At 41.8% G+C, this 27,259-nt stretch overlaps 1 protein-coding gene across 1 annotated transcript in view; it reads right to left on the reverse strand.

Annotated features, from left to right (window-relative positions):
• ZNF407 (zinc finger protein 407) overlaps positions 1-27,259 on the reverse strand; it is a 352,558-nt gene extending 325,299 nt beyond the window's left edge. Inside the window, exon 1 of the mRNA XM_063326422.1 lies at positions 26,666-27,259. Within this exon, the coding sequence (XP_063182492.1) occupies positions 26,666-26,927 (262 nt within the window). The 5' untranslated portion in view covers positions 26,928-27,259. The remainder of the gene's footprint in view (positions 1-26,665) is intronic.

Below are 27,259 nucleotides of genomic sequence, written 5' to 3' on the forward strand. Positions count from 1 at the left end.
TAGAGCCATGTTCTAAAAGAATATGCCACAAGTATAGTTCCCCATCATTCCTAAAATGTCCTCTAAAACTTCATTTCCCAATTGGGAGTGGGGGAGAAAGAATGAAAAAGTCATGAAATAGCAGTGCAGAGAAGGGCCGCATCTTTGAACCGCAGCAGAAACTCTAGCCGTTCAAATCCCGTTACCAAAAGCTTTTGCTCAACTGCCCAGTATGACCTTCCTGCTCCCAAAAAGATGTCACCACTAGAAAACTGATGCTACCAACACAGTTTATAAGAGGGATGGGTGTGGGAAATCAAATCTTGACATTTATTACCTTTTCATTTTGATACCAAGCGATTGAGAATTGAAAATGCATTTCATTTTAACAGATGATTAAATACTAAATGTTTATCTATGTGCTTTACACTATGATTTAAGCATCAATTTGCTGCAGATCCAAGTATCCAGTTTTTTGTTCAGTTATCCTTTGAATGAGGCCATGACCACAATTGTAAGTACTTCCTGACAAGATTAAGTAATTGCAATGTTGATACAGGCAATGCAGGGTACAAAAAACTATTCAAGTACATGCTAAACCCCCAAAAAATTATGCTTATTTTTGAGGAAAAAGTAACAAAGTATTAAACCAGGGAAATATGCTCCAATCAGTTGGACTTATTATCTATGAAAGTAAAAAAATCCTTTTCTGCTTGATAATAATTTATGGAAGGCCTATAAGGAACTGAGTGCACTGTAGTTGCAAACATTGAACTGTTTTTCAACTATAGGTCTCTCATGGAGCTAAAGTACTGACCTAACTTATACCGAGCTAGCTATACCTAAATAACGAGAGAATAACCACGTCTAGATCACAACAGCCCTTTGGAGGATCCAGATGTTGCTTCTCTAGTTGGGCTTTTCTGATTCTTACACACTACCATTTTTCTTTGTTCACTAACCATGACAGAAACTATCATAATTAGTCAGAAATAAAACAATCTATAGGTCTATATTCTCAGCCGGTGTCAGTCAGCATATTGTCAGTATGTTCAAAAACGCTACAGCAATTAATAGCAGAGGAGGATAAAGGCTTCAAAGTGCAAGCTTACCCTGAAAAGGTTTATGAGCACTGTTTGGGATACAGGAAAAATGATCATATGAAAATTATGTTATTTAACTGCACTACAGGTTTATTTATATAACTTGGGAAATATCAAGAAATTACTTCAGTGATGAGTGCCACAAGTCCATCCCTAACTGTTTGCACGCACCAGCCGTGAGTCCTTTGCCTCACTGCACCTCCACAGCAGGTTCCCAGCCCACCGCAGACCTGACCACTCTTCTCTTGCATGGCCTGGGGAAGAACAGCAGTTTTCTCTTTGCTGTACAAGACAATTTTCAATCTCAAACCAATTTTCCATCTTCTTTATAGGATACTTTCCTCTCAGAACATCCGATTTATCAGAGAACATGTCCAGCAGTGAACTAATACCTGCACTGGAAATTTCCACAATCAAAGGTTGTATTGGGATAATTTTAGGGATTTCTCCATCGACAAAAATTCATACATTCAAGGCATATTAACAAGTAGGGGACTGGTGGCTCCACACCATACAGTCTTCTGACACGCTTCATGCCCATTTAAAGCCATCCTATAATTTGATTTAAACCTTAAAGGGCTGTCACACCTAGATCAACCTCTGACAGAAATCGCAAGCCACTTTCAGCCAGAGCTACAGTAGTCGCTGGAGGTGGATGCTCCCCAGCTGTCATGGGCAGGTATCAGCAGTCTCAGAACATGCCTTTTCTGCCACACCAGTGCAGATTCAGCTCATCTCCACTAGCCACCTGCACACCTCAAAAAAGATGGCTGATCTTTTGCATACAGTAACTGTAGGCTTAACCTCACTTCTCGGCATTTGTTCTCTAACTCTCCAATAGAAGCCCACCCTCCTCTGTGCTCTACCAAAAATCCTGGATTGCAGTCCCAGTTCTGGCATCCAACCTTGTTTTCAACTCAGCTGTATTGCATCAATTAAGGATTTTCTCAAGTGCTTACAAAAATAAAATTTAAAAAAAATGTATTTCCCTTATTTTATCATAGAAAAGTTTGGGTTGGAAGGGACCTTAAGGATCACCTAGTTCCAACTCCCCTGCCATGGGCAGGGACACCTCCCACTAGACCAGGCTGCTCCAAGCCCCATCCAGCCTGGCCTTGAACACTTCCAGGGATGGGGCATCCACAGCTTCTCTGGGCAACCTGTTCCAGTGTCTCATCACCCTCTCATCTGGCTGAAAGTAAAGAATTTCTTCTTAATATCTAAATCTAACCTCTTCCATTTTGAAGCCATTGCCCCTTGTCCTATCACTACATGCCCTTGTAAAAAGCGCCTCTCCACCTTTCTTATAGGCACCCTATCTTTGTAAACTGTTTGTAGTCACAACTACAAACCAGTTGCTAGGTAAGTGAAAAATGCAGAACACAAATCTCATAGGTGTTGCCAGTAATTTCAGTATGAAATTAAAACAGTCACATATGTAATACAAAAATGCAAAGGAGCCTTATGCCCCAGCCTTCTTGCCTAATTCCTCCAGTTCTCCAAGTCAACAGTAAATGGAGACACTGCCTTCACTGCATAATAAACTTTTAGCACACAGACCAGGGATGCACTCTGCTTCATTTACAGGCAGTACTCCTAATGAAGTCAACAGCTTCATGTCTATCCCCACAACTAATAACAACTCTTATCAAGGCAATAGCACCTTAGATGAACAGAACAAGTTAGGTGTAGCAATAATTAATGATTTACCAGTTTTGTCTCTACCTCACATTGAGTACTCATGAAAATAATCTCCCCCTGCACACCTGTCCCAGAGACAGACTTTCCTCTGTCCCACCTCCATATAAGCAGTGTCTAAATATCACTAGATGGCACAGTTTCCACCTAGAATCATAGAATCATAGAATCTTCATGGTTGGAAAGGACCTTTGAGATCATCGAGTCCAACCATACACACAGAAAAACAACAAAAACAAACAAACAAACAAAACCTACAGTCTTTGCCACTAGAGCATGCCCTGAAGTGCCACATCTAGACGTTTCTTAAACACCTCTAGGGATGGTGACTCAACCACCTCCCTGGGCAGGCTGTTCCAGTGCCTGACCACTCTTTCAGTAAAGCAATTCTTCCTAATATCTAACCTAAACCTCCCCTGCTGCAACTTCAGACAATTTCCTCTGGTCCTGTCATTATTCACCTGGGAGAAGAGGCCAACACCCACCTCTCTCCAACCTCCTTTCAGGTAGTTGTAGAGGGCAATGAGGTCTCCCCTCAGTCTCCTCTTCTCCAAGCTAAACATGCCCAGCTCCCTCAGCCTCTCCTCATATGACTTGGTCTCCAGACCCCTCACCAGCCTGGTAGCTGCATGAAACTATAATCCAGAAAGAATTCTCTATAAAAGAAAACAACAATGAGGTGGTTGCTGTTGTCTCTCTAAAATTACCTTTATGTTAACTAATCTACGGAATTAAATTGCCTTGAATTTCTTTCAGTTCTCTCAAAGAGACGTTAGGACAGGAGGACATCTTCTGTGGTAGGCAGTAATGGCTATTGTCACTACTTTTTGCTGGGACTAGTCAGCGATTTGCTGAGTTGTGGTCAGTTCTCCACACCTCAGACAAGATCTAGACCACAACACTGAACCGTGTCTCTCTCTCTCCCCGCTATGACCTTTGCTCAGATAACACAGTTGTGTCTCTAACACAATTTCAGCAGCACATGCCTCAGCTTCCTTGATGAGAGAGTAGTGTCCCACACCCAAAGGGAGCTGTGCACAGACCTCTTCTCAGCTTCCTACATGGATTTATTGCATGAAGGACTATTATTACTTGAAGGATGCACTGAGCATACCATATGCCTCCTTTAGGCAAAAGGAGCCTGTAGTGCTGCTTCCTCTGCTGTAAGCCTCTCTCCTGAAAGCCCTTTCTCAGATTTGGCACAGGACAGGAGGACAATGGCAAAGCAACAAACTGGTCACGAATCACGGTGGTCCTAATCCTCAGCCTGCATAAGTCAATTCACCTGTGCTGTCATCAAAGCCACAGTAATCAAGGGCTAGCCTACAGTTGGTATTAACATAGGAACTGATGCATCAGAGAATGCAGCAGTAACACTCCGAGTTGGTACAGACCCAGTAACCACATGATAAATGGGTTTCTTTTTGCAAAACGAATCTTGGATCCAACCTTAGTCTGGCACAGGGATCATCATCAGGAGCGAAGAATCAGCATCTGGAATTTGATTAAATCAACTGGTAACCAAAACCACATTCTAGATGTAACAAGTAACCCTCTGCAGCCATGGCAACTTAAGCACATGCTTAAGTCTAACTCCTACTCATTAGTGTGACTAAATAAGCCTTTTGATATCAATGTAATGCTGGCAAATTCCTATAGTAGTAGAATTAGGGAAGAACAGCTCTTGAACTGCCTTTTTCATGGACCAACAAGACTAAAAATGTCACAAGATGCAAGCTCTTGTGCTTTTCCTTCTACCTTCACCTTATAAAGACTCTGGTTATGTTATTACTAGTAATAGATACCTAAAGCGCAACAATATATAACCACTTAATGTATGGCATAAATAAACCAGAAAGGATTTATATAGGTTCCGAGACCGCACCACAGGTATCATCACCAGGTACAACACGGCAGACCACTGAGCACAGGATCAAGCCCAAGATGAGTAGACACCAGTCAAACCTTCAGTATTTCTGTAGTTTAAAACCCGGTTCTGTCAAACAGCTCGCTCTTAACATCATATTTGATGTTGAAAATGAAGCTGTTCTAACTCAAAAGTGGGTTGACTTTTTGTAACATAAATCTTTTGTTAATGTTCATATAAATCAAGTATAGCTGAACAGATTCTTAAAGGATATGACCAAAAATTAATTTGCCACATTAGCTTCAGGTTAACAAATTCTTCTGCTTGGAGACAGTCATACATTACCTAACACATTTTAAGGTTCCTTGCAGCATACTGCTTTTCCTAACTTTTGGAAAGAAACCTGTTGTAGCCTCACCGTTTGTGCACAGAAATAGCTAAGATCAGTAATTCTACTGGAAATATTAGCTAAGTCTTTAACATAGTGCTTTTCTTCAGTCATTTTCCAAGTATCCAAAAGAAGTGAAACATGTTTTTATGATCTTCAAAAGGAAAATATTTATGCAACATATGCTACATCTGCATAGGCCAAATATCCAAATGTACAAATGCATAATACATAATACTTTGGCTGTGTCACAGAAACCAATAAAGCTAAACATTCTTGTCTTTCAAGCATTGGGATTTCCAAATGATCACAATCATAGAGGTTTTGTTTCAATATTTAATCTAATTTAAGACACAGTCACAATTCAGCACCATCTCACTACCTATAAAGAAGACGACGAATACACAAAATAAGAAAAATACCACTTCTTGAGCTGCCACCACCATTTTTACCAGGTAACAACACAGATTTTTGTATTCTTCCTACAACACTTTTTTGTATATTGATACAGTATCTGCTACAGTTCTAAGCAAAAGCATCAGTCATCTGCAGACAGAAGAACTTTTCTTTGACGGAAATAGAGAATATTTTGGTTTAATGTTTTCTCTATTTTTTTTCCCCTCTGGTCCAAAAAATAGTATATAATTCCTCTATGCGAAAAGGTGGAGACAGTGCAGTTAAGATTTTCAGTGTAAGACTTGCATTGCCCTAATCCTCAAGCGAAATTTAGAAAGTAGTAATCTTAAATTGAGATCAGAAGGACAAGCAATTTAGTGATGATCCATAAACCTATAATGAACAGCAAAGTTCCTTAACTTGATGCTCAATACATTTTTATTTACTTCTCATTTTGGTCCTATGCCAGCTCTTTGAGGGAAGGGGCATGAATTTGTACAGAAGAACCCAAAGAAAGTAGATTTACAAGTACTAAATTCCACTTTGGTTTTTATTTTTTATGCTAATCCTGGCATTAGAATTCCCAAAGCACTTCTCAGTCAGTGTATTACCGTCTCCAAGTATTCAATACCCAATCTGCAGTGTTTGTAAAGGATGTGACATATGGAAAACAGACTTACTTTTTTTTTTTCCAGTAAAAATTCCCCCTTTTCAGACAATTAATTCTTTCAATGAAATCATGGATATAATAAAGCAAAATCATTTTAACGAGCTCCTTAAATAGCCTGCACAAAAATGAATGTGAACAACTCAACATATGACCTTTGTGTCAAATAAACATCTTCTCATTTTCAAGGGCATAACATCCTTCCTAAATCAAATCACAGGTCTGTCTTATGGCCTTACAAAGTTACCTCACTTCCTTCAGAGAGACTAATCCAAGAGAATAGTCTCCTCAACAATGGAACACAGAAGACAATATCATTGTTGGTTCAAATGGAACAAAGATCACCTTTATTTTGAGGAGTATTGGATGCTAACCATTGCAAACATGTATTTTCCCTTTGCAGCTCAAGAATGCCGGAACTTTGAACTTTGCATCGTGAGCCTGTTCTTCATGTAAAGCCACTCATTCTCCTAGGGCAAGAGAACCTCCACAGGAGACTTCCAAACAAGCTACAGGATTTCAAAGACTAAAGACTTTGAAACTTCCACACTGATGTATCTACAATAGTTAAAGTAACAAAATAAAAAGCCCACTGATAGTCATAATTTGACTATCACTGAAAACGGCAAGTTATCTGGACCCATGAACTTCATTTTCTCGCAGGCATCAGGAAGACCTGTAACGGCATCATGGGGAAATGCACCCTACATTACAACTCACATCCTTCTGGCTTCTACTTCCAAACCACTGAAAGTCATTCTGGGGAGGGGTGGAAATTGCCAACATAAAGGAAATTCTTAAGAATTCCTGACATGAAGAATACATACTTTAATTCACACACACACACAAAAAAAAGAGAGAAAAAGGGAAGGCTTCCTAGTCCATCACCCACTCACTTCAGAAACAGCCAAATGCTGCTAAATACAGCATTGACCACCGATTGTATCAGCTTTGAAGAGGGAGTCAAAAAAGAAAGACATGGATGCAGAGTCATTTTAAGTGCTGTCAGAATCAATAGGCACACCCAAGACAGAATAAGAGGAAATGCATTAGCATCTCCTAAAAAGTGAACAACCTCCAGATTTTCAATTTTTGAAAATTTAAAAAGGTCTGTATATTTTGAATTGTAAATTCAAAGAATTTTGGCTATTTCCAGAGTGAGGCATGCATATAACTATAGCAAAAAAACATCCAACAGAAACTTCTGAGGATCCAAGAAAGATCATATTAGTATAGCACTGTGATATTTATGGATGAAAAGCACTGTTTAAGTGTTCTCAAAACACTTTAGAGAGTTTATCAGGTCTGGGAAGGAAACTTGCAGGAAAGAAATGTTCATTTTTAACATACAGTAATGAGTCCCGCGGTTTCCAGGAACTCTCAGAATGACATGGTTTCATGTGAGATGCAATTCTCACCAACTTCACCAATTAAAACTTGAGAAAAGCAAAAAGTAAATGCAATTTGAACCTCTTTTCTACCATAGGCTGTAGGACCCTCTTACATACAGTGGACCACGCTGGAATTCATCAGAGGAAGCGCACAGGCACCATCTCATGCTGACAGCCGGAAAAAAAATGTTGAAAGTCTTAACTTTTTCCTGCACTTTGGTAGCAAAAGATAACACTAAGTTGAAATTGCTGTTACTTGGAAACTGGCTCTTGGAATTTTTACCCTAGAAACCTGCTCCTAAAAGCCCCCGACTCTGTTCTCCTTTAAAACATAAGCAGTATGAATTTCCTAGACTGCTATTCTCATGTTCAATATTTGCCAAGATTTACTAAATTTTCATCAACTTTTGCTCAAAATTAAACCTAAAAGACAATAAAAAAGAGATGGCTTTGTTGACCCCTTGTTTTACACTACCGTAATCTCAGGAAAAGCAACAAGAAGCCTCCATCATCACAGCCTGGGACACATTTGTCTACCAACACAGCATGAGCAGGCTCAAGGAGGAAGAAGCAGCAGCAGCAGCAGCAGCAGCAGCAGCAGCAGCAGCACAGGCTAAAACCAATGGCCAAGTCTCCACCAGCTGACAGCCCAGAACACTTTTTTTTTTCCCATTAAGTTGAACCAAGATCCAGAAAGGAAGTAGGAACTAGAAAAAACTAGAAAAAAGGAAGTAGGGGGGGGGGAAAAGAAAAAAAGATGCATTTTTTTTTGCATTGAAATGTTCTCTTCATTTTTTTTCATTTTTTATATAACAGAAAAAATAAAAAGAAGATATTGAGTATTTTTTAGTTATTTATTACACAGCTATTCACCGAGAAATAGCTCACTGAAGATAAAAAAAAGGAACCATTTTAAATTAAAGGTAGGCTGATAATAGTTTGGATGTGTTTTATCTACACTTACTGCAAGTATGCCAAACTATCCAGAACCAAATTAATAAATAATTTAAAGAAAAAAAAGCCACAATGAAACAAAAAAAAACCCAAACAAAATACAACACCCCACATTTAATGTGAAGTTACAACCACAACTGTAGAAAAGGCATAGAAAGGAGGAAGGATGGCAGAAAATAGAAAAGGAAATTCAACATGCTTTAAACACTAGTATTTTCTGAGTAATCATTTTAATTGCCTTGCCTGTAGTTCTTTAATGACATTCTACTAATGTAAACCAGGCCCACATGGTTTAGCTTACTGTATCTATCTCCATCTTTTGAATGACTGGGGCAAAGAATGCATGTAATAATTTGTGTGTAAATGCACACGCTTCTGTGTTATTGTGCATCTTGTTTTCCTCCTCTCAGCAGCTTATTCAAGTAGCTCAGCTGAAAAGAGCTGCATGAGTTTTTGGCTGAATAGGTAACATAAGGAGTTAGGATTATTTGTGTGGTAGGTTAACAAAGTTTCCAGACAAGAATACAAACTGTACATGTGCTTCTAAAGAAAAGGAGAAATTAATAAAAATAAAAGCATTCTGATGACACCTGGTGGCCACTGCACACAGGGAAGTAATTGCATTTCATCTCAGAAAAGAAGATCAAACAGAAATGTGTGACACGTTTCTCTGGCAAGCTTTATCTACAGAAATGACAGCTGGTATTATTATCAATTAGAATATACACTCATTGGAACATGTGCGTTTACATATCTGTATATATTTGTATTATCGGTATTAAAGCACATAGACATACTCAACAATCTGAACTATTAGCTTATTATATAAAGGCAAAACCTGGTTTTCTGTACAATAAACCAGACGTGAGCACACGGGAAGTATTTCAGCTCAACCCTATAAGACATATGAAACCCAGGCTTTCTTTTCCGTTTTTATTTTCCAGCTCGGTTGCTTAAATAAGGCAGAGGGCGATGGGGGAGAAGCACGGTGGAAGCAGGGGGCTGCCTGGCAGAGGGGTGCACCTGGAAGGTCTCCGTGCTATAGATGCTGCCCCACGTCCCTGCCACAGCACGCCAGTCCTCCAGCACACTCCAGCAAAGCGTAAGTAGCAGCCTTCACTTCTTTGTATCACTGCATCTCTAACAAAAAGAAATTAATAACCACCATTAGATATTAGTATTAAGAGGTGATAGCTGTACAAAGTTCTCAGCTGCAGAGGGGATAAACCCTTAATGCTCAGGGGAAAAGCGGCATGTCAAATCACACCTTTTCTGCTTAATGGTTTCTTACAATACGTGCAAGCAATCACAACAGTGCTGCCATCTCCTCCGCAACGCATAGGGGGATATTTTTTCCTGATAACCTTAGATGATCATCACTAAGCCTTAAACCATGCATAGCTGCGCAAAGCTTGGCTTCCTCCAAAATAACTGTTATTTGCTTTCAGGTGAACAAACTCATGCTTCATCTGAAGTCGCTGAACGCCTTTTAAAGCTTCATACTTCTGCATTCTGAACAGTTCAGGGGGTTACCACAGAATTTTATTCTAATTTCCATCACTGTCTGTGTCACAATGGAACCCAATACAAGAGAGCAATGGGAGGCATACAGGTGTGACAGTGGCATCGTAAGTCCAAGCACTGGCAATATGAGATGATACAAAAACTATTCGTGACTTCTCTGGTACCTGTGATACCAGTCAAGAGCTACCATTATGGCACAACCCCTCAAGCCCTTCACCAGAACTAAGCCATGTAGCTACAAAAGGTGCCTTCACTCCAGCAGATGACAGAGGAGAGGCTGAAAGCTGAGCAGGCTCCCACTTCTCAGCAAAACGCACTCTTGGTCAGCGGATGGAAAGCAGAGGTGAACAAGGCAGGAGGCAGTGCTACGGCAAAGGGCTCTGTACACCTGGCAGAGAAGGACTGGGGTGCCTCAGCAGCATCCACCTTGGACCATGGCCTGTGCAGTGAAACCACATCTCCCCAGGATGGGTCCAAGCCAGCTAGAATTGAAGGAAGGAAGGAACTGAGGAGACGGGACAACCCCTTGCTAACACCACCATCACCTATAAAACACACATTTGCCTCTTGTTCAAAGCATTCACAGTACTGATACTTCGGGAACTACTACCGTGAAGGTTGCAAATGACACTGCTTATCAATAGCACCCATTTCCCCCCATGCCTATTTGTTTCCATCCAACAAATTTGGTGCCGACCTAAATCAGTCCCTGAAATTCAGCTATCGTCCAGAACCAGCAATATGCCTAAGCACGTGCACAGTGCCAGCAGGATTCCTCCTAGGCTTGACATGAGACACATGTGTCCAAGTGCATCCCTGAACAAGGACTCACCTGGCAATTAAAGTTTTTATTTCTTCTGCAGAAATGGCCCATGCAGTGCGACGTCGGGATCAGTGGCACTGGGGACCTGACGCCTTCCATAATACCTACAAAAATGATGCAGCTTCATTCTGTTACACCTAAGAATTGCACCTTGCTTACTAGTTTCCTGTTACTTGGGTATCTAGTGTGCAAAATCTTCTCATTATTTTGAAGCACACTGTGTAACAGCTACACAAGATTACAGTGCATTTCCTTCAGTTGTTGGTTTGTCACAAACTCGAATCTCCGGTCGGCAGCCACGCTATCAAACAGCTCCCTGGGAAATATCAGCCACGGAGCCCAAGGTGAGGGGAGTCTCCTTCATCCTCTGGAGCCCGGCGGCCACACAGAGCCACTGCTGACCTGGGTGGTGGCTGGCGTGATCAGGGTGGCACCGCAGCCCTCCTCCTCTGCAGAGTAGCATGACATGTGCCGGTCAACTCAGTGGCCCCTTCCATTGCCTCCTGCTCCCCACACCCCTCCTGGGCAGGGAGCGCAGCGTGTCGCCGGACCCTTCCCGGACATGGCTCCTGGTGTCACAGGAGGTCTCAGCAGGACCATGTGGAGCTTACCCGGGCAAGGGGACCTCAGGAGCTGGGTCAGGGCTGCAACTCATGCCTATGGCCCCTGTATTTCCTCGACACATCACTCTCTCTCAGGAACGTGTTAGGAGAGTGTTATTGCTAAAAATACTACTAATTCCCTGAAAAGCACCGAGTTAAAATCAACGACACAAACTTTCCTGAGATCAATAGGTTTTAACGAACGCAGGAAACCTACTCTGTGGCAACCACCAGCAAGTACCCGGAGACCAAGCTAGAGTAAGAAATTACACCTGCTCCAACGCTTTCCTGGGAGAAAAAACTGACATATTACTAAGTAGGCTATCGCTCAGCTCAAGCGCCCCCAGGATCTGAGGGACCACAAGCTCACCCTTATGGGCGATCTGCGTGGTGATTGATCACGGCGGAGCCCAGCTGCGACACAAAGTCGGTTTTCCCCACCACAGACAGGGCAGCGTTGTGGCACCGTGCTGCTCTCCGCTGATCCAGCAGCCCTGATCACAGACCCAGCCCATTCACCTGATGGAGCAACGCAGGTACAGAAAGCAGACTGCAAGCCAAACAGGCTGCTTCCTACAGCAAAGGGTGCTGGCGTAGCCCGTTTTTCTCTCAGGTGGTAAGAAGAATATTTAGTCCCGTTTTTCAGTCATCAACAGTCATACTCCTGGTATTCGTCCTGGGAAAACACTTTTGACAAGTGCTACAGGATTTTTCTTCCTAGTTGTAATCAACAACGGAAAAGAGACAACAATCTAGAATTAAAGCTTACAGACAACAGGAGCAAAAATGTTGGTTTATGTCTTTTACAGTGAAACCTAATGTTAAGTGTGCTGTTCCATCTTGTATTATCCAGAAGACTCGAGCATTACATCCTATTTTTTCCAAGCACTATGATTCAGATTTCCACTTTCCGGTAAATTCCATAAATATTTGATAATTAATGCAACTTCTGTTTTGTCAGCTCTGCAGCCTTCCTCATTCTATAGCACCAAATTCTTTTGCTTTTCATGTAAAGCAAGCAAGGAATTCACTTCCAACAGTAGTTGTGTAATTCCATTTTACAATTTAAAATATAATTTTGTTGCATATACACCATTTCTCCAGAATCTAATATCCAATATTATTTCTATAAACTAAACAATACAGAAGATTTTTCTGGTTAAACCCCTGTAACAGCACAAATCACAGCAATACACATATGCAAAGGTTCTTATTACAACAATTATACTTTTCTCATCAAACTCCTGCATTATTGTGCTAAGGAGATGTAAGTATTCTTAAATGCATGTAAAATGGAAAAATAAATAAATACCTCTTTAACGGCTATGAATTCCTCACAAAATCCTCCCCCCCCAAATGTGTACACTTGGACTCTCAACTACTTAGTAGGCATCCTAATGCCACTGTCTCTGTTTTAAATGACTCAAATACCTACATATGTCTAAATCCAACTGAAGTCACTGGGAACAGGGCATTTGAAAGTCAACATATTTCTTCAGGTTCTTAAAAAAGATTCAGAAAGTAATGATGTCAGATATCCATATTTCATTATTTTATCCCCAAAACTTGTTATTCAGAATTGAACAAAATTACATAAAAACACATTTTTCTAATTAAAATTAGGTTTTTTTTTTATTTTAAGAACTCAACAATTAAGAACGCTTAGCTGCATTAATAACTCCTTCTCCAGAATGCTTCAAAAGAAAAATTAAGTTACGTTAGACTATTTTTAATAACTTGTAGATTTTAAAAGTGCCCAATTATAAATGAAAAAAGGACTACAGAATAAAGGTAGCAAATGCACAAATTCAATGCTATTAAAAGGCAGACACATGAGATCTCATGTATCTTGTGCCATTTGTAAAAAGGTTGTTTTATTATCAGTGTAACTAATCACAATGAAGCCATCTCTTACAACCAAAGACATTATAATGAATTTTCTTTACAGCTACAGAGAAATGGGATTTGCTGTTCCATATCAAACTAGAACAGGCTGTATAAATTCTTCTTCATATTTATTGTTAAATGTAATTTTTATCTATAAAATCAGTCATGAAATATTAAAAACTGAAACAACAGAATTTATATCCTTTACTTAATTTAGTTTAAACGGTCTATTCACTAAAGAGAGGGAAAAAAGGTTACATATGTATTATACCACGCCCTCCCCTCTCCCCCTTAAGCGTTTCCATTATAAACCCCCTAGTTTTTGGAATTTATAACTTGGCTGTAAAAATTCACTTCATACTTAGAGTTGGTATACTTTTCCTTTTACAAATTTAAAAAAAAAATCTGTTCCAAGCGGAAGGCGAGAAAGGATGTGAAAGAAAAGAAGGAGAAAAGCAATCAGACTAAAAACTTTAATGCTTAGCAACTGAAATCAGTAAAATAAGGGCCATCTACTGTAATTCAGACCCATCTTTCACCCTGAGGAACTGGCAGGAGATGGTCAGCCGGCTGCATGGCAGCCCCTGGGCGGATGGATGCCGGGTACTGACCTCCAGCTGCTGCTGACCTGCGCCAGGCGCAGGCTGGCAAACTGGGGAGGAGAATCCTCCCTGTCCTACTGCTGTCTCCTGGAGTCATCCGTACTACTGGGAACCGGACGCACTGAAAATGAGTGAGAACAGCAAGAAGCATTAAAATCATCTGCGTTGGGAGAAAAGACAAGACAAAACAAACCATCACATCTTATAAGCGAGCAACAGAAGAAAGAACATGTAAAAATGGGCTCTCCCAATTAAAAGACCTTAAAAGATTGGACAACGTATGGTGCATTGAAAACTGCAACAGAAAGATAAAACTAGCCAAAAAAAGATCAGAAGTTCATGGAAACCAAAGAATTAAAGGGTATTAAAAGGGTTTTATTTAATACAGCATGGAAAACAATTATATGTAAGAAGGCAGATTCCAAAATGAAGCGTGAAATAAGGCAACAAGAGACAAGCAACCTATGACCTTAAGGTGTAGGCTACAACCTTGTCGATTTCCTACTACCAATATCTTATTTTCAGCTTTCCCCTAGAGCACGACAAAAAAAGGACTAAAGCAAAATGTACCTTCATATTCAGAGTCCCCATTTTATGGTCTGAAAGGAATAGAAAAAAAGCAGCAAGGGACCAAAACCCTGCTTTGGTTCTCACAATGCAGCTGGTGAGTTGGTCAAGCTATGCTGGGGAGCTACCTGCCATCACTGTCCCAGGGGCACAAGGGAAGGTATCCAGAGATGCTCCCGGCTGCCCCAGATGATGCTGCACTCCTTCCTTCAGAGGAAACCAAGGCCATGGGTTCAAATGTAGCCTTTATTTAGTCCGTAACTAACTTTATTCATCAGAAGAGACGTTCACTTAGCAATTCTTTAACTACAGTCCACTAGGCTGTACATAGTTTGCAACCCATCCCCGGAACACCACATATGAGTAATGTTTAGAGATTCACTGGTTCTCTACAGCGATTCAGGCTTGGAGATGGTCATGGTTAAAAGAATAACCTCCACATGAAGACCCTTTGCTGAACTAAATTAATCTGGCACACATAGACAGCAGAGGATACTTCCGAAATGTGGATAAACAAACAAAAAAAAAAAGTGGTAGAAAGGTATTACCTACACACCCTCCTGCCACACACTCAAAAAAGGTACATGAGCAAAAAGAACTACAAAGTAAGAATTTTAAGGATCTAGTAGACATTGATATCATAATTATTTAAATATCATAATTTGATTTGCAATAGAGATGAATAGCGAGGAGCAAGAGAAAGAATGAGAAAGTCAGTGCTCTATGACAAACATATCCTTAAAACAACCAGAGTCAACAATAAAGGCTGCAATTGTAAATTCCATTACCAGTTTATGGAGTTTATGCCAGACCACAAAAAGGAAAAAGGTGAAGGAAAAGCAAAGGCTGAACAAGGTGACAAGGATGCTTTAAGGGTTTGGTTGGCCCTATGGAATACAAAGCTGCACTCAATTCCAAATATTCAACAGTCCAAAATTACTTAAGCCTGTATGCACCAGGGATGTCAGGCACCGCTGAAATGCTCAATGCCAAGCTTTAAAATGTCTGGAACAGAAAGTGAGATCTGGAGTCCTGAGTTAGGTACTGGCACCTCACATACCATACACAGAGAAAAGAAAAAAAAAAAAAAAACAGCTCCTGCTCAACCCATGGGGGACAGCCTCCTCAGCTAGAGGAGAAAGACAGCAAGCCCAAGTCCTGAACCCAGAAAAGAAGAGCTGTTTGGCCTAACAACCTGGACAAAAGGAAGAAAACATCGGCTCTGCTAAGCTGCTACCGCACTGTTTACCTCTCACATATCTGGAGAGCCTTGTTCTTGTACCCATGGCATGTCAGCTGCCCCAGCATCCTGAAGAAGGCACCTAAGCGAAGCCCTCACCTCCAAGCCTATTGGAGCTGCTCAGCAATAATGTGATGTCCCCTACTTCTGAAAACAGAGCAGAGCTTCAAGCCTGCACATCTCAAGCAGGAATCAGTAAGTTTTCGTGATGATACAGTAAAATCCACATATGCTCTAACAGTATTTTTATTTTTTTTATGTTAAAAAGTGCATAGATGCTAAGATTTTCTATTTCAATTCATTGTATTTATTTATGGTAAAAATGTATTCATTACAAAAACAAGTATTGACCAAACATAAGCAAACACACATTAGTTGTTCTACCATTCAGCTGTTCCTTAGTGGAAAGACATCAAAAGTGCATTAGGAGCACTTTGTAGGACTGTTCAAATAAGTATCTAAAAGAAAAACCTCAAAAATATTGTATTTAATAATAAAGCATATTTTACAAAGTACTGGAATTTGGAGGAGTACTAGCCTTGGAAAATGTTCCTTTAAGTTACTCTTATTTGTAATGACTGGCATGACTCTATTATCCATACATTTTTACATTGCTTTATCCAGCCAACGGACTAAATCATTAAAAATATACAGGCCTGAGCTTCAGTTTGACCTGCAGTGACTCCTATATGTATTCCCAAAATTAACACAAGCACTGAATGCTACTAATCTTCAACTTGTAATAACTGATCAAAGAATACTGCCCTGTAATTCACTGCAAGCTAAAATCATACTGCTGAACTGTGCATTTTCAAACAAGTGGTTTATAGCTCTAGATTTAAAATGCAAAGTTTCCATTATATTTAATAATTAAAATGCATGCTGTGTTATGGTTACATTTGGTGACTGGATTAGTAGTACCCCAACTGAGTTAAACAATGCCTTTTTCCTATTAGAGTTCATATTACCATATTATCTATTTGTTTAAGAAAAGGAAGAAAAAAAGCACAGCAAGGAATAAGGAATAAAAAAGAAATATGAATATCAAACATACTGAAAGACAGTGAGGACCAAGACAGCGAGAAGACCTGGTATCAGCAAAAATCTACGCTAGCTGAAAGTGGAAAAGCTGAAACATCTGTGTATTTAAAGTATGAAAACTTTTTTAAGAAAAAGAATATTCTCCATTTGTCAATAAAGGTACTAAGTACAAGGTTTAAAGCTCAGTCTTGTTTTCCTAGAGGTAGTCTCTACAAATTTAGGGAATACAGACATCACTGTCAAAGAGCGGACTCTCTCAGGCTGTCAACTTCTTAATCAGGGTCTGACTTCACTGGAAAGTGTGAAATTATGTAATTATTTATGCTTGACAATTCTGATGGTTTAGGCAATTCCAGCAATATGAACATCATCTTTTACAAAGCAAAATTCCTACTGCAATTTTTTATTCTAGGGAATGTGCCATTCTTTTTCTCTGCACTTTCTAGGTGGTTTATTTTTATTCAAACAAAATTTAAATAATACGTGAAGTATTTCTCCTCTCTCAAAACAGATACCGTTGAGCTTAGAAACATAATTTAGAAGGATGAAAAAATAGTTTAAAAATAAAATCAAAATGAAGCCATGGACACAGTGTTATCAACTGAAGTTTTCACAAACACTGTCAGTTAGATTAGGTGTCATTTAAAACTCTGTAATTAAAAGTCTAATGACCTTTGAGTACTTATAACAAATGTACAAATAAAATATTATTTCACCCCATGAAAAGACATACTTCTTACACTTCGGCATATCCATACAACATTTAAGTATAAACTTCAGAGATTAACTTGGTTTTCATTTAAAGTCTATTTTAATTATCTTGGTATCAGCAGCAGATTTGAAACCAAGCTTGTATGCCTGAAAGTTTGCCTATAGTAGCTGGTGTAATGCATTACCTCTGCCTGTATGCCACCTCCTCAGAAATCTACCCCCCGATAGGGTAATTGCCCTTTGCATACAAAATACAAAGGCATGCATTCTCTGACAAAAAAAAGTTTATTCAACACTGTACCCCAAAATACACTCTACTGATACCAGCAACGTTAAAAATCAGGATGATGTGAACAAAGAAAAAGAGCAGGTATCCCTGCAAGTCAACCTCCACCTGCAAAGGTTTTTCACCTGGAAAGAAGAAACCGAGTAGCCCAAACAAAGCTGGAAAATGCATTGCCAGGTTTTTTACTTGTCTTTTCTGAAGAACTGTCTACTGTACCTAATAACCTTGTACCCAAGGAAGATTCCTCAGTTTTGAGAGAAGGAGCTCCTTATGTCTCATCAGGTGTCTGCTTTGGAGCAGCACAAGGGACACCTCCAACGCCAGACCTACCTCGCGTTTCCCTTCAGCCTCTTCCTCTCCTTCCTTTCTCAGGTTGCCATCCCTATTGCAAACTCCTTGGGCGACATAAAGAAAATCAGACAAAGAACAAAGCCTACATACAACCCTCTGCAGGTATCACCAGAGGCACACACAAAGAAGTCAAAGAAAATACTTGCCAAGAATTTTCAAGCTACCTAGCCTTAGAATGGCTCTCAAATTCACAAGTCTGTAGCTTTGACAATTAGAGTCTCATCAGAAACAGTTAAAAAAAAAAAATGTTTCTTCGTAAAATATATGTGCAAAGCTCTTGGTAGCAACAAGTAACACTGTTTTACACAATCTCTGCTCAAAAACCAAGCTCTGTTTTTTGGGGTGAGATTTGGATTTGAAAAAAAAAAATACAATTTTATTTCTTTGGTTTTGTATGCACAAATTATGAGATGGATAGCTTGTGTCAGGTTCTGATTTTGATCATTTTGACACAAATTGAAAAAATTCTGTTAAACTAAATGGAGATAGTCCGATTTATAGTCAGGTAAATGACATCAAATTCTAGTCCCAGGTTTTCTTTCCTTCCTGATTAAATTACATTAATGTACATTTAAAACAAAGCAACTACTGCTAGTCCTACTATTTTTTTTTTTGAGCAGAATAACTTAACTGTTAACAAAACACCACATACACATATACGTGAAGTCATCAGGGTTCTTTCATATGTCTGCCATCTACCTGAAGCCTTGCAGTAGCAAGGCTTATAGCAACATTATCATATGTGGCACCAACATATTGCCCTAAATGTAGAACAGAAGTGAACCTGCTTCCTGTGAGGGCCTACAGGCCACTGGTTTTCCTCAAAATACTTTTTATTAACCTGACACATGTATGAGATCTCAAAAAAACACAACACACTGTCTTTTTACATGGAATGCACCAGAAAAAGGCCCAAAAACTAAATATTGCATCTTCATGTTGCTAAAAGGTTTGACATAGCATTTATTGCCATATTACCCCTAATTAGCAGTTTAAGCTTGTTAACAAGAACAGTTCTTTTCATTTAAGGCAAACAGGAATTATCTTTCCATTGTATAGGTAAAACTTAGAATTTATGAGCTGTCCTATTTACAAGATGAGAGAAACTAGGAAACGATTCATTAAGACTTGGGTTATAAATTCAAAACATGAAGCATAACGTGCTTAAAGAAGAAGGTTTTATTTTTAAAAGCATTCATTAGGCTCTCATCTCCAAGCTTCAGACTGGTAAATAATTTAAAATGAAAATGCAAACAACAGGAAGAAAAAAAACCAAATGCAATTCAAATCATTCCATTGTTGTACCAATAAAACTGAAAACAATAGAAAAGAAGTTGGCAGATTTTGAAGACAACATCCAGAAAACATTTTTATGTACTGTATCTTTGAACTTAGATATTATGCTAGCACTGGATCCCATCCAAAAAAAATTAGCTCTGACTTACAACAATCAGGCTGTGCCCGGTAAAGGATACAGATGCTAAACTAGTCATTTTTAGTATTCATTGCACTTCATTCTCCAGCTGCCAAAACAAACAAACAAGCTGCAGCTTATGGGTGCTTTTAGATTTTTTTATTTTTCCATTTTGACTTTTCAAAAATGTATATCCTATTAACAATTCATATGACATAAGGCGAGAACCCCCTTCCCTTTAAAGAGTAAGATAAATCCAGGTTTGCCTCACATGGGGAGCATGAAAAGAAACAGCCTTTACTTCACTGGCATCGAAAAGGGGAAGTGAAGAAGACGAAAGTAACAAATCCAACAGAAAACAAAACACAAGGATCACTGCTATCCTTGCTGCACATCCAGTGTCCCAAATCCAGTGTCAACACACCCCTGCAGAAGATGTGTTAAAAAGCAAGAAATTAGGAGAGAGCAACATTTTGCCTTTATTGGATTTCTGGAGTTTGCTATCCTTTCCCCAAGTACTGGGAACAATCCAACTTAAAATAACATATGATTTCACTTAAACATTCGATGGAAGGCAAGCATGCAGCAGGCATTTCTTTCTCCTTGCTAACAGACCACGCGGGACTGCAAAATGCAAAAGTGCTCTATTTCTATGCCATGGTTCTCGGGGAGAAAGATGGGCACATATGCTGGGCATCACGTGAACGTCAAGACGTGCTCCTCAGAAGCTGTGAGCTTACCGCCCACACCCCACATGCCAGGAAATCTGATGCTTTTTGGCCACGTGGGACTTCCCAGAAGGCCAGCAGGAAACCTGGCCCTTCCAGCGAGCCCTGGGCACACCTTACAGCCAGCGCGGTGCTTCCCAGAGGCACCAAACCCCCTGAGCAGCGAGTCTGATGCTTCCTCACATGAACCGAGACCGCTAGGTCACCCTTGTTCACGCTCTTCCCTCAAGCACGCAAGTGGGGGGTCCCAACATGCTACGTCCCACGGGTACAGGTCAAGTACGCAAGTGTCTTCCTGCTAAGGCTTGTCTTAAAACCAGCTCTGGTTTTAACTATCTCATACATTTATGGCAAATCTGTTCTACTAACTTACCAAAAGCAAACAAACCAACCACTAACCCACCAAATGGAAAAAGGGCGCAGGCCACAGGCTCTCCAAAGCAAGCCCAAGCTTGAAAACCTGCCTTAAGAGAGAACTCACGCATCCAGAAGCATAAAGCCATACCGGAGCTCTTAAGGGCATCCAAATGACACCAGAACAGTTTGTTTCTGTCTTTGCTTAAATTAGAATTGTCAAGATCCCCACACTTTTCAAACTTCTTGCTGGAATGTTTCCTACAGAAATATTTGTATAACACATAACTGTATGGATTCCATACTAAAAATATCACACGAAACAATGATTTATATATAAAATGATGACTTAATAATACTATTTGGATGAGTTTTGTTACACTTTGTAATTACAGTGAATTTTAACATTGTCCTGGTTTGAGCAACACAGGACTAATTTCTTTTCTAATGCTTGGGGAAACTGCACTTTTAGAACACTCCAGTGTCTGAATTTGTGAAAATGTTTACTTTATAGCCAGCTGTGGTATGCGGGGTTTCAAGGTCTCAGTGTTTTCGAGCCTTGCCAGGTGCAGGGATGAGGAGGAGCAAGACCTGGGCACTTGACGCAAGCTGGCCAGCAGAATTATTTCATACCATGAACATCACATTCAATATAAATTAGAACACTCTCTCTCTCTCGGTCCAGAGAACTCCTTGCCCTGGTGCCGGACCCCTGATCCCTTCCCTTCCTCCCAAAGCCGTTGCGCTTGCAGTGTCCTGCATTTGCTGTCCTCTCCTGGGAGTGCACAGCTTCCTACTCATAGAATTGACTGAGTATAATCCTGTATATTTTATATTGATATCAAGATCAATACTGCTTCATTAGTATTATTAATGTTAATTATTTAGTCTTATCCTATTAAATCTATTTATATTTGAACCCTCATGTTTCCTTGTTTTTCCCCAGTTCCCCTTCCTGGGTGGGAAGGGTTCACTGGGTGATAGAATAATTGTCTAAACTACAATAAGTTGTTGTGGGTTTCTCAAGCCATAACATTTATATGTATTTCTTAAACCTTTGTACCTATATTTTGCAAGAGACTTTTGAAATACCAAAGATGGGGCTAAGGACAGCAAGAAACTTTCTTTTTAACTACAATGAGGCAATACCAGACAGGAAAGCATCTATATATATGTTTGTAGCAAACCAGTAAGCTATAGAGATGCGGACATCTAGATCCAGACATTGAAATACTGTATACTCTAACTACTCTGCATGCCTCCTCCTTGGCCATTGCATATGCCACACACACATACAACAGCTTGTATTTTTAGACTCAGAAGGGCAGAGGCAATTAAAATTTATGCCTGTACCACTAAGGACCAAAGGAAAATAAGAACATTCACAGCCCAGTTAAATATAACCCATAATGTTACAGACAGTAGTTCAGCAGCAGGCCAGACTACTCAGAAAAAAGGTCAGCCTGCTGTAGAACAAACAAACAAACCAAAACAAAGCAAAAAAGCAGCAATCAACAACTCTGCTAATGCAGGACTGGAAAGCAGTCATGAGTCACGCAAACAAGCATTTTACTTTTGGAACATCATTACTGCTTGTTTCTAAATGGCACTTGGGTTATTTCTTTGTAAAGAAACATGTGAATTGACTAGCACTTCGTGCAGTTTTCCTTCTCATATTGAGGAAAGAAGGTAACTAGACTTCTTTCTGCTCTAAAGCTATAAATTGCTGATGTTTGTAAGTTTAGGACACAACCTTTTTTCATCTTCATATGTTGAAGAACTGATATTAAATAAAATAAGAACATTTCCACACTTCTATTTAACATAAACACCTAGAATGGGCTACAGACTCGTCTGTAACTACAGACCCTTTGCTGGCAGAAGGCAGAAACAGGATAACCAGAATTCACAGTTGCAGAGCAACAAGGCGGGTGCGGTTCCCCTCTTTTAAGCATACAACTTCTTTCTGCGAAGCAAAAGACACCTTTGGAATTTCTGCAGGTGAGAAATTACAGATTACAAGAACAGCATCTTTACACATTTTTGCTTCTTCACTAGTTTTATACATACGGGCTAAAAAGGACTTTGAGCTTATGTCTTAGCATAGGCCAAAATGACAAAAATTTAAAAAGTACCCAGTTTAGAAGACAAGTAGGTGTAGGTATATTTCATTCAAACTTCCATATACTTTCGTGTAACGCTGTAAGAATGTCGAATGCAAAGGCAGGCAGACCAAAGATTAAACCATGCTGATGTTATCAGAGAGATCTCATGAGAACTTTTGACATGCTGGGCCAAGCAACATTTCAGCGGTTTGCAATGCCACCTCCCGTGCGGCCCTTCTAATTCATTCTCTCCAAGACATCCACAGTTAATCCTATGCTGCTTATTAGCACTAAGCATCAGCAGCGAGGTGACGTACTGCTCATTTCCTACACGCATCTGCCTCCACCAAGAACCGCTGTTTTTTGTTCTGCTCATTCCACTCCTGTCGGTTCCTGGGGGAGCTCCCACGCCTGCGCTGCCGCTGGCCAGGCACTGTATGCAGCTGTACCTCAGGCGGCTGCGCTACCACGAGCTGGCAAGGCCAACAGAAAACAATACCTTTCTGGGGTAGAAGCATAGCCAAGAGTGCTCTGCTGGCCAGCTGCCGAGTATCAATCTGCCAAAATGAAAGTACAGAACAGAGACGGCTATGCCTAGTGGCTATTCTTTCTCCGCCACCACAACCCTCGTAAAAAAAAAAAGAGTCACTGGAAGAATAGCAGATGCTACATCTGTTGAATCATGTCATCTTGTCTTCCCTCCGCCGCTCCCCAAGCCCTATTTTTGGTGATGTGCTCACTTCAAAAGAGTAACTAAACCTATACTCCAGCATGTGCAATCTAAAAAGTGAACGCAGTGATTTTAACATGCACCAGAATACCGCGGCATTAATTTGAATGAATGACTAGACCAGACATATCTTAAACCAATATTTTTATTTGAGTGATGGATCATCCATCCAGTGCAGCCTTTTTGTTTCCCAAGAAAGAGAACATGTAAATTCTAAACCATCTTAGTATAGGAGCCGCTCAATAATTCCAGTTCAACCCCATTTCATAAGCCAACCTGCCTGTATATTTTAGCACATGCACAAAACCACAAGTGTATACACACACAAAAGATAAAACAACAATTGGGTAAACCAAAGCTACGTTTTTCTTAATGTTGTGCACACTAATACAAAACTGCTGTTCTTCATTACAAAAGGTTGATTTTAATGGACTATTGTGACTGACATCTGCTTCACACACATTCTCTCCAAGTAATGTTTTTCTATAAAAGGAAACAACAGAGCTTAAGTTCTAAAAAAGTTTCTAACAAAGAAAACTTTCATGCAAATAAATTAGAAATTTTTGATGCTGTTACTATACAATAGTTCCCACAGAAGAATGATAGTAAAGGATTGGCTCAATGTTTTTAACTCAGGTCGTTTGAATTACATTTCCCAAAATGCTAATAAAACTGACAAGTTTGAACATACTGAAGAAGTCACAGTCCATCATCATGCTGTCACATCAGTGCATTTGACTTTTTTAAAATGTATGGATTATACAATTACTGCCAGGCTCCATATTTTATATATAAAAGCTACAATCTGATTATATGTCCATGCTGAAATAATTTATGAAATAAGGGTGGAATGACTGTAATGTTACTTCTATGATGAATGTAACTTGCTGTGAATAGTCTAAGAGATTGCAGGAGAGACCAAACCAAAGCCTGTAATTGTCTTCATCTTTCATGAAGAGGTGTGACCTGGGGAAAATATAGATCCCAACATCCAAAGCTCCAGCCTCATGCAAGCATCTTGATTACTCATGTTCTGATATAGGAATGGAAAAAGAAAATTTACAGTCTTCACAGGCCACACCTTTAGATTATTAAGGTAAGGATCACAGCAAATTACACACAATGTTTAAATTATATGTTAGTCTATTATTGTTTTGCACCATCAGCAAATCATTCCTGCCACTATTACCCTTGCACTTGTGGATTTCCATTATTTACTACTCCCTAGGTGTTACCATCATGCTTACTATGATATAGATGAATATGAATACATGACAAACCCAAGGTCTTCCAAGTCTGCATCAGGACGACTACACAAACAAAAGAGGGTACAGGAAAACAAGAATTAAAACTACAACTATACAAATTCTGCGACCACCAACAGCTACAGCATACAGATTGCAAATTAAGTGCTTTTTCCTTTTCTTTCTCCTCAGCTAACACTACATTTAAGATTAACATTGCAGTTCACAAGTCACGCTAATTATTTGAAGAAGCAATAGGAAACCTGTCGTAACAAGTAAAATTAAACAAAATTATAACCTATCCCTCAAACGCCACCTAAAACAGTTAGTTTTGGTTTAATGATCTTTTCCACAGAAGATGCACAACTCTTTAGAAACCTATTAGAATCACAGAATCATAGAACAGTTAGAGTTGGAAGGGACCTTAAAGATCACCTAGTTCCAACCCCCCTGCCCTGGGCAGGGACACCTCCCACTAGACCAGGCTGCTCAAAGCCCCATCCAGCCTGGCCTTGAACACTTCCAGGGATGGGGCATCCACAGCTTTCCTGGGCAACCTGTTCCAGTGTCTCACCACCCTCACAGCAAAGAGTTTCTTCCTAATATCTAATCTAAATCTACCCTCTTTCAGTTTAAAACCATTACCCCTCTTCCTATCACTACACTCCCTGATAAAGACTCCCTCTCCATCTTTCCTGTAGGCCCCCTTGAAGTACTGGAAGAAAACTATAAGGTCTCCCTGGAGCCTTCTCTTCTCCAGGCTGAACAACCCCAACTCTCTCAGCCTGTCTTCACAGCATAGGTGCTCCAGCCCTCTGATCACCTTTGTGGCTATTTATGGGAACTCGCTTTCCTGAGTGCAATCTCACAGGTCCCCTTCAAGTCCGCTAACACCCTAGCGACAACAAAACCATGCTGAAAATCAGAAGATCATGAGTGCAGGAAGTGATCGTGACTCAGAAACTGCTCTGTTTGGTGAATTAAGCAGAGTAAAGGGAAAACGGCCACAACTGGTCTTTTACCACCAGTAAGAACTGCTTACAAAGCTCTGGCAGTCAGACGCTTTGTCACTCACTGCCAGCTGCACAACTTCTCAAGCTCATCCACACTTAAGCTAACACAACTGTGGGGAAAGGAGAAAGACTAAGAAAAAATGGGGGTTTTGAGCAGCAAAAACGCATTCGAGGCAGAGCTGAACCCAAGCCAAAAGTCACGTCTTCCTGCCCGTGCTGGGGGCCCGACCAAGCCACGGCCCCGGCGGAGTACGGCACCGTGACGCGACGGTACCGCAGCTCAGATCGTAACCGGGCCGGGGCTGCAGGAGCCCCGACTCCCCCCCGCCGCGCTGACGGCGATGGAGCCGTCGGCCGCCCCAACGGAGACGGTACGGTGCGGCCCCGCCGGTGTCCCCTCATTTTCCCGCCCGCTAAGGGAGGTGCCGGGACTCGGCGGCCGCCACCGCCCCGCCCGGCCTCACGGCCCGCGCATGCGCGGCGGCCCCAGTGAACGGGAGGGGCGGCCCCCACAGCACCCGCTTGCCGGAGCCGCAACGGAGCCGGCCTGGGTGCGCGCCCCCGCTCCGCCCCGTTCCCCTCCGTTCCCCCCGCCGCCCCCGCCCGCCCCGCTGCTCTCCTCCTCCCCCCCCCCAGCAGGCCGCCTGAGGCACAGCGGAAGGGAAGTGCCGCGGACCGGGCCGCTGAGGCAGCCAATAGGGACGCGGGGCGTTCTTCCCGCCCTCGGCGGCCCAGCCACTCGGCGTGCGGCGGGGGCGAGACAATGGACGGGATTGGCTGGGCTAAGCGCCGCTGGCCGCCCGCCCACCGGGAACCTGGGAAAAAAAACGACGGTAGCGCAGAGGCCCAAAAAGCCCGAGGGGAGACGCCAGCCCGGCCGCTAGCCCCAACGCCGCCCCGCCACCCCATCTGCCCCCCCCGCCGAGGCCCTCCGCGGAGGCCCGACCCGCCCCGCCGAGCGGGAGGGCGAAGCGGCGGCGTCCCGTCCGGCGGCGCTTACCGGGCGGGGGGAGCCGTCCGCCTCCGCTTGTGAGGATCTTGGTCACAAGTGGCGCGCCGTAGATTCGGCGTCTTGCGTCACCGCCCCGCGCCGGGCGCGCGGCGCGGGAAGGGAGGGGAGGCGGGCGAGGCCCACTCACGTGACCGCGGGCGGGAGGCGGCGTGGGGCCGCGCCGCTCGAGCGCCCAGCGGCCGTCTCGCGTGCCGCCGCCGGGCGCGAGGGGCTGCGCACAACGGCCGCGCGGGGCGGGCGCCGCCGCCATCTTCCCCTGCCCGAGCCTGGTGGGGGCGCTGGAGCTCGGGTGCTCAGCGGTGTCCTCCTCCTGCTGCCCCGCTCACTCGCCGGGAAGGGCCCGGGAGCCCCGGAGGGTTGCCCGGGGAGTCTGCGTGCCAGGGAGGCCACAGCTCCGGGAGGAGGCAGCAGGTGCGGCCTTGGGAGTGCTCGAAACTGCGCCTTTCTTCGCGCCTGGCAAAGCCTTGTGTACGTGCGGCCTGTGCCACGGCCGCTCCTGGCGCCGGATTGCACGGTTGTGAACTTGTGCCGTGCAGGGGTGTACGTACGATAAACTTGTCTCGCTCGGCGTGGGGCGTGCTG

The sequence above is a fragment of the Chroicocephalus ridibundus genome, chromosome 2 (genome assembly GCF_963924245.1).
Source record: "Chroicocephalus ridibundus chromosome 2, bChrRid1.1, whole genome shotgun sequence".
Classification (NCBI taxonomy): Eukaryota; Metazoa; Chordata; class Aves; order Charadriiformes; family Laridae; genus Chroicocephalus; species Chroicocephalus ridibundus.